The sequence below is a fragment of the Mixophyes fleayi genome, chromosome 4 (assembly GCF_038048845.1).
Source record: "Mixophyes fleayi isolate aMixFle1 chromosome 4, aMixFle1.hap1, whole genome shotgun sequence".
Classification (NCBI taxonomy): Eukaryota; Metazoa; Chordata; class Amphibia; order Anura; family Limnodynastidae; genus Mixophyes; species Mixophyes fleayi.
Window position 1 is genome coordinate 236,030,003 of NC_134405.1, and position 16,682 is coordinate 236,046,684.

At 39.1% G+C, this 16,682-nt stretch overlaps 1 protein-coding gene across 1 annotated transcript in view; it reads right to left on the reverse strand.

Moving 5' to 3' along the window:
• The window catches only part of PTPRB (protein tyrosine phosphatase receptor type B), a 97,818-nt gene that overhangs the window by 64,751 nt on the left and 16,385 nt on the right, over positions 1-16,682 (reverse strand). Inside the window, exons 2-3 of the mRNA XM_075209523.1 lie at positions 15,443-15,838; positions 11,950-12,176 (exon numbers count right to left, since the gene is read on the reverse strand). Coding sequence (XP_075065624.1) covers positions 11,950-12,176; positions 15,443-15,838 — 623 coding nt within the window. The remainder of the gene's footprint in view (positions 1-11,949; positions 12,177-15,442; positions 15,839-16,682) is intronic.

The window sequence follows — 16,682 nt, forward strand, 5'->3', positions numbered from 1 at the left end:
ATATGTGTCCGGAACTGGATGGCATATTGCCCCACCGATAAATTGCCTTGACGAAGACTCAGCAGACTGGTGGCGGCAGAGGCTACTCTCCCAGGGTCATCGAAGACTCTCCTGAAGGCTTCAATAAAGAAGGCGGTGTTGTTAAGAAGAGGATCTCCTCTCTTCCACAAGGGCGAGGCCCAGGCAAGTGCTTGACCGCTCAGAAGAGAGATAATGAATGCCACCTTCGAACGTTCTGAAGGAAATGCTTCTGCGTTACACTCGACCTGTATGGAGCACTGGTTTAAGAAACCCCTGCATTTCTTGGGATCTCCGTCTGTATTTCTCGGGCGCGGGAATCCGCATGCCAGAGGCAGCTGTAGAAACAGTAACCACGCTAGAGGACGCCACTGTGGAGGAGGTTATGGCTAGAGAAGCAGGCGGAGAGGCCTGTAAAGCATCGAAGCAGGTAGTGATACCTTGAACACATTGTAGGAGATGTGCTTGGGCTGTTTCTTGCTGTTTTACACGCTGAGCCAAGTGAAGGAGAAGGTCCCGGGCTGAGAGTTCACCAGCTCCTTCGGTAGTCATCGCCAGAGTTTACTGTCATGACTGAGTATAGCGTACCTGCTATCGTTAGCACTACTCGAAGGAAGGCGCGGAGTCTAACGTGCCCCTGGTGTTCTCCAGAGACCCCCGCAAGGAGGTATGGACTTAGCTGCAGGAAACACGCAGGTCGCGGTCCTTCCACGAGTCAGATAGCGAGGCACGAGAGGAGTTGTCAGACAGTATGGTTCGGCAACGGTGCGGGCAAGGCAGGTACACGAGGACAATCCAAAGGGGTAGTGAGGCAACATGGGTTAGTAGCGTTCTGGTAGCGTAGTACAGAAGGGAGATCCAAAAGGGTAGTCAAGGCAATCCGGGTCACAAGGGTCACAGGCAAAATGGCAAATAATCTGTAGACAGGCAAAAGGTCAGGAGACAACAATCACAGGAACACTGGAATGCTGGAGGACAGGAAAGGACCTGAAACTCTGGCACTGAAGGTGGGATCCAGAGAGGCTTAAATAGTGCTGCTAGCCAATGAGCCTCAGCGCCTGTAGTGCTGTCATAGTCCTAGAGCCGTAGCGCTACCTACATGCAGCGTCCCATTGCCTAGCAACGGGAACGCTTTCTAACCTGTATCCGGGCAGCCGAGCGGAGGTGGAAGTGACGCGTCTGTGAAGAACAGGCGGCCGCCGAGCGGTGCCTGACAATATGAACATGACCTGTCTATTGGAAGAAGCGATTGAGTAAAAGTTATAGATATGTATATCCTAGGATATGTAGTTTGACACATACTATAGAATGGAGGTATAAACGGCGATATATAGAAACAATGGGTTAATATGTAGTCTGCTATATACTATTGCGGACGTATGAGGAATGAATTTGTGGGTGGTCTGCTGCACACCATAGAAGGGTTGAAAGGTTACAGCAGATTGTGGAAATGTTTATAGTGCACTAAACACTTGAAACGGGCAAACGGAGAAGCACAGACAGATGCTATTATATGGATATAAGAGCATAAAGTCTATTATCTATTGAGTTTTTGTGAATGTTATTATGGAAACGGTCACATTTGATTATTAGAAAGGTAATCAGGTGGTGATATGTATAGGTGTGCTAGGTGGAAGGATCGTAATATTCTATAATTTATATTTTAATATGTCAACTGCCAAACAAGAAAATTGACAATTGATTTATTGGGAGTTCATGTAGATACATTTCTAGTACATATAGGCGTACAATACTATCAGATATGGGTTAATTTAGGGAGCAGATCTGGTCACACAGGTGTGTTTTATATATTTAGGAAGTGATTGGCTAGCTCAAATTTATAAAGAGGAAATAGTCAGAGCCCCATTAGCCTTGACAAAGATCTGAGGATTGAAACGCGTTGGCTGGGGCGCACACTCGATCTGCAACAGCTCTTCCCCTGTAGTTGGCGTGGGTGGAAAAGCCGGCTTTCCATCTATACTGTTTATACGCTGCATACCATCGGCTCTAGAGTCCACCTAAGCTGGGATGTGCTTAAATGTTTTTTATATATTTTTATATGATTTTTGTATACTCATTTTTTATCAGTACGATATGCTGGATGTTTGGAAATAAATACAAATTTTTTATAAAAAGATAATGCACTATGAGTGCTTGTTCTTTTATATGCACTTATGGATCCATGTTAACCATTGATGTGCTTTAAGAAGGAGGAGTTCCACAACATATCATGGATATAACTCTTGTAAAACATCTTGTAAGTGTGTAGGGGGGTTTATTGGAATTACCACTGGGTAATGTGAGGTGGTGCATGTTAAGAAACACGAGTATTATAAACACACGTTGCATTTGTAACATTCTGCACTATGATAATTTTTTCTGTGATCTCTTCTCTTCTCCAACATATAACGTCACTGGAATATATGAGAAAGAGAGAGTGACTCTCCATCATCCATTGTTGTGGTCCTCGATTGATTAGAATTTTTCATCATCGCTGTATGACTATTTTTGGCATTGGGATCGCCTCCTTCACTGGTTTGAATGTATTGAAGAAACATTTTATACCGACTTGATATCTACTAGTGACATTTAATACTAATGCACATTTATATGTGTTACTGTATTTTACATCAGCGCCGGTCCTATGTATATGTCTTTTTGAAGTACTTGTATTTCTAACTCGCTGGTGGATCAGAGTTTTTTACATAAGGGGCTGCTGTTAGATTTTGTGTTTTGGGTTTGTGCTGGGACACCATCTATATCATTTTCTTTGTACCATCATAATGCTAACACAGAGATTACAGGAAATTATGCTGTACCTGGAATATATAATACTATAGGCCAGGGGTTGGCAACCTTTTTCTATCGGAGTGCCAGCTAAAATCTAGTCAAGCCCAGGTGTGCCAGTTGTGTGTTCGTGTGTGTGTGTGTGTGTGTGTGTGTGTGTGTGTGTGTGTGTGTATATATATATATATATATATATATATATATACACACATACAGAGCTGCCTAGAGAAATTCATGGCCCCAGTACAGCAACTCCATGGGTCCTCCCTTATAGTTAAGCATAGTTAAAAAAATGTTGTGCCGCCACCGACATTTTTTCCCCATGCGAGTGGTCGTACAATTGGGGGTGTGGCAGTGCATCATTGGGGGCTTGTCTAGCAGGTGAAAAGCACCAGGCAACCCTCTTACAGAAAAATGCATTACTCACACATGCCCCCTTGCTCAGCAGCTTTGCTCACATATGTCCCCTCTGCCCACATGCTTTAATCACACTTGCCCCCCCCCCCTCTGCCCAGCACCTTTAGTGACACATGCCCCTCTCCATCACACCTTCTTTTTACCTTATTCTCCACTGCACAGCATGGGAAGATATCCAGCAGCCCACCGAGTACCATGTGACCACTGCAGTCACATGACCTGGTATCTGAAGGTACCTGAGCTGAAGGGGATTTAGCCACTACCAATCCCCCTGCACTCAATAATTTTTTTTTTTAAAAAGTACTTTTAAAATATTTTTTTTTTTTCAAAATTAGGTCTCCAGAGGGGGCTCGGGGCACCAAGCAGGCCCAGGCAATTTGTAGCCGCCCCTCCCCTCTCGGCGGCTGTATATATATATAATTATTTCTCATTTTATGAGGCTAATATCATATTAACAGTAAGGGACCAGCAAAAAATGTTATGCCGCACAGTAGTGCCCCAGTTCACATCATACCTCATAATTGTGCCCCCAATTCATACTTTGCCACAGTTGCCCCCATAAATACATAGTATGCCACAGTTGCCCCCAGAAACACATAATATGCCACAGTTGCCCCCAGAAACACATAGTATGCCACAGTTGCCCCCAGAAACACATAGTATGCCACAGTTGCCCCCAGAAACACATAATATGCCACAGTTGCCCCCAGAAACACATAATATGCCACAGTTGCCCCCAGAAACACATAATATGCCACAGTTGCCCCCAGAAACACATAAAATGCCACAGCTGCCCCCAGAAACACATAATATGCCACAGTTGCCTCCAGAAACACATAATATGCCACAGTTTCCCCCAGAAACACATAAAATGCCACAGTTGCCCCCAGAAACACATAGTATGCCACAGTTGCCCCCAAAAACACATAGTATGCCACAGTTGCCCCCAAAAACACATAGTATGCCACAGTTGCCCCCAGAAACACATTATATGCCACAGTTGCCCCCAGAAACACATAATATGCCACAGTTGCCCCCAGAAACACATAATATGCCACAGTTGCCCCCAGAAACACATAAAATGCCACAGTTGCCCTAAAAACACATAAAATGCCACAGTTGCCCCCAGAAACACATAGTATGCCACAGTTGCCCCCAAAAACACATAGTATGCCACCGTTGCCCCCAAAAACACATAGTATGCCACAGTTGCCCCCAGAAACACATTATATGCCACAGTTGCCCCCAGAAACACATAATATGCCACAGTTGCCCCCAGAAACACATAATATGCCACAGTTGCCCCCAGAAACACATAAAATGCCACAGTTGCCCTAAAAACACATAAAATGCCACAGTTGCCCCCAGAAACACATAGTATGCCACAGTTGCCCCCAAAAACACATAGTATGCCACAGTTGCCCCCAGAAACACATTATATGCCACAGTTGCCCCCAGAAACACATAATATGCCACAGTTGCCCCCAGAAACACATAATATGCCACAGTTGCCCCCAGAAACACATAAAATGCCACAGTTGCCCTAAAAACACATAAAATGCCACAGTTGCCCCAGAAACACATAGTATGCCACAGTTGCCCCCAATACATTTTATGCCACAGTAATGTCCCCAATATCTTTTATGCCCCATTGACTCTTATGGCCTCAGAATTGCAAGCGCAGCAGTTCAGCTCTTCTCCGGCTGTCATTTTTAATCAATGACAGCCGGAGAAGTGCTGAGCTGTTGCGCTTGCGCAGCAGTTCAGTGTCGGGGAAGGAATGACAGCCGGAGAAGAGCTGAACTGCTGCGCTTGCGCAGCAGTTCAGCTCTTCTCCGGCTGTCATTTAGAACAGTCAGACAGCCGGCGTGCCAGGACTCAGGGGGCTGCGTGCCGGGGGTTGCCGACCCCTGCTATAGGCATTGTATATTAGCAACATATTTTAAAAAGAAACAAACTTAAACAGTGTAATAATATTATTAGTTTTACCTTTTGAACATGGACATTTGTGCATATGAGATATATTAGCATTTATAATGGAAAGAACATATATTTCATAGCTTAAATTATACAGTTGTCACTGTCTTCATAGGCAAGCACAGGGGGGAGGAGATTACAGGTGCCTGGAATTTCCCCTTCCAGACCAGATATGCTTTTTAGAACATGAAACAAAGCTATTGTCCTATAATTTCTACCACTTCACAAGTACTTGAACTGGCTCCTTTTTGCTGGGTGAGTGATTAGTAGATGTTTCCAGAAGAGGATATATATAATATTTGCTATTTATACTGTATGTCTATATTTGCAGCTGTATGCTTATACATGTAATATGAGCACTTTGCTAGATAGCAATGGTGGCTTATCCATGACTCACTTTTTCCATGCCTCCCAATTTAGGTGGCAATAAATGGTGTTTAGAGGGGAGGGGAAAAGAGTACAGGGCAGCCTAGCACTTTAAAAGCGCTAGGGACACCCCTGGTGGTGTGACCACGCTTCCATTGTGATGTAACCATGCCCCACATCATGATGTGACCACACACACCCTTCATGCCTTGGCCACACCCCATATCCCAATGCCGTATTCCCAAATGTTGGGAGGTATGCTTTTCTGCTTGCTGAGTCCACATGTCAGTAACCAAGAATTTATTTGAAAGAGTGGTTATGTTCCTTCCCATCTAGGAGATGACACTAGTTTCTATTTCCCAGCAAGACTTTAGGGAACTATCAGGTAGACCAGAGGAGTCCTACTTGTTGGTAAAGGCTAAAGTGTTTTCGGGGCTTGTTGATTGTCAGGTTTGCAATCCATCCTATTGGGAACTAACTGTTTTGGTGGTCCCAGAAGAACAGGCATATTGGCAGCTAGAGCTCAAGTTAATAATAAAGTCTACCTATGCTTATGTGCTTACCCAATATGGTATGAGCTTGTGCTTGCTTTATATGAGCATTAAACTATGGTTTGAAAATGCCCTTGCGCTAAGGAAAAACAAAAGGGACTTTTAAAAAAGATGTATATTACTTTAGATTATTTTAAATTCCATAATATTACTGTATTCTAATATAAACTATGATTGACATCTTATCTATGAATAATTAAGTGATTTAAGTCACTGGTACATTTATTAACATAAATCATTTAACTTATTTTAGAATGAACGTGAAAACTTTGATATATGTATAGTGATAGTTTGTACTGTGAAACAAAACATTAAACTAGTTCAGCAAATTTCAGTGCTTCATTTGCAATATCCTAAATGACAATTTTTCCTCTCTCCTTTATACAATGTTTGTCTGGCTATGTAGCACCTAAATATTCATATCACGTGTGATCTACATCACTCTGCACAGCAGGCGTGAATAAATATGTGTGTGACAGAGCTTGTGACAGGACACGTACATTTGACCATGTTCCCCAGCCAAACAACAGCACTGCCAGACAAATGTCAGAGTCTCCAAATAGACAGCCCTAAACCTTTCCTATTTTATATAGGATACGTATCTCAGTTTTAGAGTAAAATGTACAACCTTATTAGAAGTAGTGTGTTCTAAAGTTTTGTCTCTGAGAATTAGGTTTTGGCACAGGAGTTGCTTTGAAGAATATTATTTGTAACTAACTAAATTATAGTATGTATTTCTAGGTAAGATAAAAATATAACGATCATATCTTATTATGAATCTTCTGATTTGAGTGATCTCTGTACACCCATTTGAAATTCATCCCTGTAGACTAAAGTGTCTGTGTGACCTATTCTGGTGGGGAGGGGGGGGGGGGGGGTCACCTATATTTTGCTCTCCATTGGAGAGCTGGGTGTATTGCACTAATGTCTAATCCACTTTTGAATGTTGTAATGTTGTAATAACTTGTGGACTATTGTGCTCTACACAGCTATAGAATGTTGTCCTGTTTCAACAACCCCTACACACTGATAATGGACATTCATCTCTGTTTCCACTTAATTGTGAACATATTAGAGAAAAGATGCCCACACTGGGCAATTCATATTAGATTGGATTTAATATGTTATATTGGAAAACAGGATTGAATGATGACCCCCATCACTCCACTACCTGATAGTGAAGGAAGAAGCAGGAAGATCTGTATGTGTGTGACCAAATATCTCTGATCTGGTTGAACAGTCAGATCACTTCCTATGTATGTGGGAAGGGGGAGTCACTTTACATATTGTGCAGGTGGCTCTAGAACCCTAATGGAGTTTACATTCATTATCTTAATCTGGTGTAACTCCATGACCTTGGGAAATCATTAAATCTCCAACTTCCTGTAACACTAAAAATAAAATGCATACAGTTGTTTTGGGGAAGGTATTCATTGTTGCTTGTATTGTTCTAAAATGAATAAAGATTCTCACTTTTGTATAAAGGACGTGTTAAATATGGACCTCAATAAAATACATGGTCGCAGGTACTCCATTAGTTAACATGGCTTCCTGAGCTCAATTATTTTACTGTACAGGCTACGGAAGTTTAGGGAGTGCCCGGATATGTGTCTAATAGCAGGCTCCAGGGTCTCTAGCTGCAGACACTTTCCCAAGGCTTCCTGACATTTTTTTTAAATACCAACTTCACTCCCTCTTTATCAGGAGGAAATGGGCTTTGAACAACCTTTGTCTGCGCAGCTTTCAAAGCACAATCTGTAGGTTCACTCACAGCTGAATGTTACTGGATAAACTAAACATTTTTTTTTCAATTGTGAAGATGAAGGAATTTTTTTCTGCTGCAAACCATAACATGCATGTTATTTTAGTGTACTTAAAGCATTGCTTTGATCAGAGGCTGCAAATGGGAACACATTTCTTTTCAGGCAGCATTAAGGCATTCTGAATTAAAACGCTTTGAGAACCTAATAAACTTCTAGTGACTAGAAAGAATTAGAATGGGACACTGTTTTATTTTCATGGATCACAATCAATTTCACCTCTTACTCTTGAATCACTCTGATCTTGCATTATTTCATAGCAAATTTTAGAATAAATATAACTATATTGTATAGCTTGTCCTAGACTACTGTCTACTGTATACAAATAGATGCATGCAGACCTGCATAGGCTGATTAATCCAGTAAATGATTATAAAAGTGGTTTTGTTGTTCTCTGTTGCCATGCTATGATATATTATGTAGTTTTATTTAGCTGTTTCCAGCCTAAGTTTTACTTGCAATTTTGCTTAAATAATTACTTACTTTAAGGGATACAATTTAGGCTGCAGTGAATACTTTAAATTCTCACAAGCAGGACCCTTTCTACCCTGTGTCTCATGTCTGCACCGTCTTCATCAACCACTTACAGCCTTGTTCTGTTTCTATTCATGATTTATTTTTTGTACAACTGTTTGTTATACTTACTGCCCGGCACGGTACATTTTTGTGGTTCCTTATTAATAATGATGATCCTGCTTCCATCATGTCCATCTCAATGTCTTCAAAATGAAATCATGGTGCAGGGAGCCCCCTAGTGTTTCAAATTATGAGCAAACATGTCTGAACACTTTGCCCTTTTATAACATTTTATTTTTCCATAATATCTTTTATCAAATGGTGCAAACTGAACTGATCAAGACAATAGATGCAGTTTGCACAAGAAACCAAACTCAAGCCGTGATTTTACTGTGTAATTTCCCACTGCATAAACACCAAGAACATCTTCAGAGGCAAAGACAGTGAGCTTAGTGCTGCATTACTAAATATAAAACAAATACATTATATAAAAGAGTTAAAGATAAAATTCACAAAAGTTTCAGATTTATCAGAAGTTAACCATTTCTATAGGCCTATATATTTTAAAACTATTTCAATAAATAGTTAATTTTAATTCTGGCGGTGCTGTTCTAACTATGTCTGTTTGGGCACCACAATTTATATGTTCTCCCTGTGTTTGTGTGGGTTTCCTGTGGGTGCTCCGGTTTCCTCCTACACTCCAAAAACATACAAGTAGGTTAATTGGTTGCTATCAAAATTGACCCTAGTCTCTCTCGCTCTGTCTCTCTCTCTCTCTCTCTGTCTCTCTGTCTCTGTGTGTGTGTGTGTGTGTGTGTGTGTGTGTTAGGGAATTTAGACTGTAAGCTCCAATGGGGCAGGGACTGATGTGAATGAGTTCTTTGTACAGCGCTGCGGAATCAGTGGCGCTGTATAAATAAATACATGATGATGATGATGTCTCATTTAAGTCTTATTTTCCCAGGAAATCCAAAGTTTTTGTCACTGGAAATTATTATTATTTATATAGTCCCAACATATTAGTAATGCCATTAAATCACAGAGAATAATTTGGACAGTCTATGTTTAAGAAAACAGTGAGAAAACTTTAAACAGAAGGTGATAAGACCCTTCTCTCAAGCGCTTACAATCTAGAGGAGATGAGGGACATGAGAAATAAGGTAGAAATGCTTGTTTTGTAGAGTGGACCAGTGACATGAGATCACAGAGATGAAATGCGTCAGGTGCTAAATGATGCTGTATGGACGGGTCATTCGGAATTTTTTTTGCATGCACAGAAATAATAAGAGTTGAGGAACAGATATTGGGGAAACATATGAAAAGGGCAGGAGGTTATAGTACAACTGTTAATAGGTTGTGGTTGTTGAGGACTGCTCCACAGCTTCTGGCCTGTAGGACCTATAGCCCTGCTACTATGGTACTGCCTTTGGTATAAATTACTATTTTAGTGGTATCAATTGATAGGTAAAGCAGGCAGAGGAGATTTCAACAATTCAGTGTAATTAATGCATGGCTGCCTAGATCTGATCCTTGATTCAGAACTAACCTTTGTTCCCTACATCAGCTCAATATTTAAATAATGTTGCATACATTTAAAAACCATTTCCAGAAAACACACATATCTTACACAAGACCCTGCAAAAACTCTAATTCATACACTCATCATCTCCAGCATTGACTATTGCAATTCCCTCCTTAATGGTCTCCCTCCAATCAGACTCTCACCCCTATCGTTATTACTCTGCTGAGTCCCTCTCTCTGTCTCTACATTGGTTGCCTGTTTTTACTGAATCTAATATAAAATATTTCTACTAATCTACAAGGCCATCAACAAAACTGCACCAACATACATCTCCTCTCTTGTCTCAAAATATTTCCCAACTCGACATCTCCGTTCTGCACAAGATCTGCATCTCTCATCCACTCTCATCACATCCTCCCATTCCCGGTTACAGGACTTTTTTCGGGCTGCACCCACTCTATGTAATTTATATAAGATTGGTCAGCTGCTACAAGTAACAACATAGATTTAAAAGCAACACCTTTATGATTCTTGGAAAAAGTATACAGCAATGTGTTAATATTTACAGTTATAATCTGTATATGATTTTATATATTTTGCAACAATGTTTCTCTTTATGTTTAACAATATTTTTATGTTCATAAAATAGCGTTAATACTGATCTTTGTAGTCAGCATTATGTGCTATCTGCTCTGTGTAGTATACTTAAGTCACCTTCATAGTACCAAAATGGATAATAAATATAACATTTATACATAGTGTATCCTATCATTTTTTTAAAATTTACAGAACATGATGTCATTTTTAACATATGAAATGATCACAGGGAATTGATAGCATACATTTGTATTGTAACTTATTGCACGAATTAGATCATAACATAACTTTGAACATTCTAGTATTACACCCATGAAACCTATTGTCTGATTCGATTCTATGGGATCTAGTAAACTTTCCAGATTTACCATGTTTTTAGCTATACTTTTAATAAAATCTTGTCTAATCAAACAAATAAAAAAAAAAATTCTTATGCACCCAATATGGCTGTGCTTTTGGTCATGCACAGTAGTAGACTTACAATAGGCATTTTTGGGCTGTCACCATTTGAAGTGAGCTCACCAACTCCAACATGGCGGATGCTCTTGGTTCATATTTCAATAAACTAAAAGAATAATGACATGACAAATTTGGCACACCATCTTTTGTTGTGCACTTGGTCGAAGTGCTTGTGCGTAGTGAGAATATGGTCACTTCTTTCTGAGTAGTTGTTAGGTGCCCATAAATTGTATATTCCCTATGGGAACCTGTGATGCTCTAAGCACTTGTATCACATGTTATATACAGAAGTGTGGCCCAGACACTTATTTACATAATGTTTTAGAACACAATTGTCAGACCTTTGAATAAATTCCATGGACTTTATTTATTTACTTCCAGCAGTTGTTCAATATTAAATTCGATGAAACAAACAATGAAACTTTCATAATAGAATAAAGATAATTTAAAAAAAGAAGGTTGGATAGAGCTAAGCACCACTGTTTAGCATGACTTTCCTCAAGCACAGCAAAGTTCAAAGTTCAGGGTGCAACACTATTCCATCACAGTGCTGTAGTCTCCTTTAGGCAAATATATGCAAGAGGGAATTGGGTGCAGAGGTGATGAATTGACAAACACAAGCTTTTGTATATAAAACAGCATACTGTAAGACAGAGCCGTAACGAGAACTTATAGCGGTTAGGGAAAGAAACAAAACCGAAACCCTCTAGCTCTCTACTGTTACCAATTTAAACTTACATATTTATAATGTTGCACCCCCTTCAACAATTGCCCCTCTCGCACACCCTAGTTACGGCTCTGCTGTAGGATGGTCACTGATTTATCATAATGTGTTATTTTATTTGCCAATTTTAAGGAGGAGAAGAGAAGTTTTTTACGCAATATAAAACTTTACTTTAAGACAGATAACTTTTCTTACCTCTTCAATTGAGTTAAGATAGAGCTGTGTTGTTGTTGTCATCCAAGTTTGTGTAGTAACAGTAGCATTCTGACTGTCGTGATACTGGGTCATAGTACCAGTGTCTCTGTCTGTACGTGTAGCATTAGTGTAGTATATCTCGGTGCTGTTAGTAATTACTATCTGCGGTGCAATGGTGGATGGCGGGATGTTCCTTGTTGTTGGATTCACAGTAGTGTGCTCAGTATCTGAGGAAAAATAGAGAGTGTTTAGTTGCTTGATAAATTATACTAACTGCTCCGAGATCAGATTAGTGGCTTGAGAGCAGGAGACATTTTTTTAAAAATTCAACAATCTAAATAAATTTCGGGTAATTGGATCTACATATATATTAAATTGTACTCATACAGCCAAAAATGTTTATACAAATATGAAGTAATATATGAAATGCTTTAAGAAAAAAACAAACAAGAAACGTTATAGGCAAGAATGCTCGGTTGTCCTGGATTTCTGAGGACAGTCCCAGTTTTTGTGACTAGAATTATTTAATTAGGAATGCTTATCTTTGTTTTGGAAGGGGGCCAGTAAATGGAACTAGGTCAAGTATACAGTGATGGGATTTTGGACAAATATAAACTTATTTTACTGTTGCAACCCTTTTAATAATATTGTACCTTTTCCACACAATGAAAGCACCTTTTCGATAAGGTTCCTTTGATGAATGGACCACCCAGTGTTAGATTACATTTCTAAAGGTCTAATGCTAATAAAATCAAGTCTATAGTATATAGTATACCATAACAGCTGAATATGCTCATTGGTAGTCTGCTGACCCCAGGACTAGATTAGACTAGATTAATTGTGTTTGCAACAAGATCTTGAGCAAAATACACATTAAAAATAATTACTCCTTTAATGATCTGTATGAGCACTGTATGTTCAACATACTGTTCCTATAATAAATTTATGACATTTTACTATTTACGGCTGATCTAATTAGACAAAGTCACTACCATTTAAAGTTCAGCACTTGCTTGGCTTGTGAATAAATGTCCTTGGCAAGTGCGAATCAGTCTGTAACGCTAAATAAGTGTGCTGAAAAGGACCTGCCTTTCCTTCCTCGGGAAATGATACGTGCCATGTGTTGGAAGAGCATTTGGCAGACATCCAAACTAACCTTTAGAGCCTCAATGAAAGGAAAGGTCTGTATTTACTTATTGCACAATGTATATCAGTTTAACATGAAATGAACATTATTTTTTTTTATATGTTATGCAAAGTTAAATACAATTTAATATTGCAACCTAATATGCCACTTTTTATTTGTTTTGTTTTACTTAAGATTGCTTATTTTCCATCTTTAGCATGATTGGTGATACCTTTTTATAGCCTACAACAATCACTGTTGCTAAAATTGCCTATTGAAAACATTTTGCCAGCAAATTAACCTCTACATACATAGCAATAGCAACATTAATTTAAGGCTGCTTGGAGATAATACACTTGAATAATAGGTTTATAGATTGTAGTGAACACTAGTGTTACAATAACACACCTCTCATTAATGGAGAATAATTTACGGATAAATATCATAACTCAAATTGGAGCACAATATCTCCTATTTCTATGCAAAATAAAATTGTAATCATTGAGTTGATGTCAGAACTTTACGATTATACATGGGATAATGTATCCGTTACTGTAAATTATAACGATATTAGAAGCTACCGATACATTCCTTGACCATAAATAGTATGAGACTACAGGACAAACGCTTTTTTACAGGTCATATAACTTCAGACAAGCCACACTTTTTTTAATAATAAGCAGGATATTTGTACATTTTCAGATATATTTCTTATAAAGATTTGAACAGTTGCTACCGATCATGTATCCTTGTCTCAGCGGATGTGTTAGGTCTTAACCATTTTCTGTGAACTTATCACTGGCTTTAGCAATATTTCATTGTCTCACATATTCCAGGGCCATTAGAGGAATACCCTGTCAGGTCTAGGGATTCTGAAATGTTTGCAGGTTGCAAGGACCAGAGAGGAGTTCAGTAAATATGTGAGAGCCTGCACTTCCATTCATAGCAGAGGTCACTTGATTGGTAGCGAAGGCTACCTTGTGGAACCCCTGGTGAGGTTAATAAATTTGATAATCATCACATTCTGATGACACAATGCATTATTTATATTACAAATCAAGAGCCTGAGTCATTAAGGAAAGTAAGGCAAAAAAAGGAGTAAATGTTCTCCAGGACAAACCATGTTACAATGTAAGGGGTGCAAATTAGTTTATTATTTTGCACACAAGTTAAATACTGGCTGTTTTTTCATGTAGCACACAAGTACTTGATAGCTTTATGTGTACACTGAAATTTAAACTTGATCTAGGAAATACCCTACCCCAAATATAAATCTGTCCTCACATTTTGAATTTACCTCCCCCTCCAATGCAACATGGTTTTGCCAAGGTGAAAAGTTACTCTTTTTTTATGCTTTTATCTCATTAATGACTCAAGCCTTTGCAAGTGTCCATTGACTTTTATGTAACTATTATCTGTATAAAGTTATTATTGCATTCACTACAAGGCTTGTGACATGCTCTTCATACATAGGTGTGTTTTGTCTTCACTTGCAGTTATATAGTAAGTAATCTTTTATAAGTAGCATATGACATGGTGGCGAAAGGTGAGCAATGGGTATCGTTAACAAAGGATCATTTCATCTAAAACTAATATAAATAATTGTTCCTAATATCCATTTTTTTTAAAAAAAAACATTTTGCAATTTGTAACTTCTGTTTGTTCACGCAAGTTATCCCTATTTATTGGCCTTAATCTTATTAAAGTAGCATGTTACCATTTTGACACACTCATTCTTACTGGCTGCATAAAAGGGAAAACATCTATCTTTTCTGCATTTCTGGGGAGTGCGGTTCCCACTGGACCTAAGCACTGAGTGGAAAAAACAGTGTTTGTACGAATCCTGGATTCCATCTCGCGGCTCAGGGAGCCTCGAGTAAAAATCCAGCATAGAAATTACCGTAATAAGGTTAATTATGCGCAGTTTTACCGTAATTACGGTAATACTGCTAATGCCGCGTTATTCGTGGCAGAATTGAAACGGACCCTTACTGTGTGAGTGTGTCTGTTGAGTCCAGTGTAGTTAGACTGTTTTAATTCATGTTGTAAAGTGATGAACAGAGCTCGGGTTAGAACAAAAAGTGTTGCTTTCTCTTTCATCAGCTACCTGTCTTGAGTGTGATTTCCTACATGTGTTGAGATACCTAGGGTCCCCATTACTCTAGTCACTCTAGTCACGCAGAAGGATCAGTAGCCACGCAGCACACACTGCATATGGAAGGATCCTGGGAGAAATCTCTCTCCCAGGTATTGTCACAAACATCACAGGTTCACAGGTCAGGAATTCTTCCAATATGTAGCTATTCATTGAACCCCCAACAAAGCAGTAAGTATACAATACATAGCAGTCATACTCATTTATCTCACCTTTATTCAGACATATATTTTCGTAAGTCACCTTTCCCATTTCATCCACTTCTATTCTTTTCCAGGTGTTGGGGTATTTTGTTCCCATTTTAACTACAGCCTTTGCTCCTTGTTTTCTTAGGAATAGAGAGGTATTTGCAACCTCGAGAAGCCCTTCATTTTCATAGCATGTCCACCTGGGAGCTGTAGCGCAATCAGTTATAATAGCTGGACGAGAATGTGAAGCAGAGGTTAGAGAGATGCCGAGACACATGGAAGACTTGACATGAAGTAACTTTCCATCTTCTGTCCATTTCCAATGCTGGCTGCGTTGTGTCACATTACATCTTCCAAAGCTCACCACCTTGTTCCTGATAATACATATGTCCTTCTGGTCATGGTAAATCAGGAAGCTCTCTGTACAAACAAGAGGCAAGAAAGAAAGTCAAATAACACACGTCTATGGGTTACGCTGAAACAATCCATATTTTACATAATATCCTTTATTTAATACATCCATAGAAGATCACACAAACTTTTACATTTTACATGTGCGATTTTTATTTGCACTGTACAGAATTTGCAATAACCTGACTGATCTGACTACAACTCGTTGCGTAATGACATTAGGTAACATTTGGTAGAATGAAATTGTACTAATTTGCACATCAGAGACTTCATTGAAAACACAAGACAAAACAATTGTGTGGAATTGTGTACAATCCAACATAAACACAATGCTTTGCCATTTGCATGAGATTTCAGAACCATTATATGCAGCGGATCCAAACTCAAAACTAAATATTACAAAGTTAGCTACTTCAAGTGTATGTGTAATATTTTGTCAAAAGCAACATTGAAATACTAATGAGGAAGCAGAAATGTTTGTCATAGAATATACAATAGAAAGCTGGTAAAACAAAAATCAAGGTAAAGCGCCCTTGTATAAATATTTATGAGAATAGAAATACCCATAGTAGAATGTGTCAATCTAAAGAAACAGATTCAATAGCAAAGCAATAGTCACCATCACATGACATAACCTTATAAAAGTAACATATTGCCATTTTGACACTCATTCTTCCCAGCTGCATAAAAGAAGAAACGTCTCTATACGCTCTCTGCGTTTCTCAGGTGTTTAGTTCTTTCAGGGAAGTACGCTTACCACTGCACCACAGCAATAGGAACAGAAACCAGTGTTTGCAGAAATTCAGCTACAATGACACAAGTGGCGCTCTTCTACACTGCTCTGCATACTGTA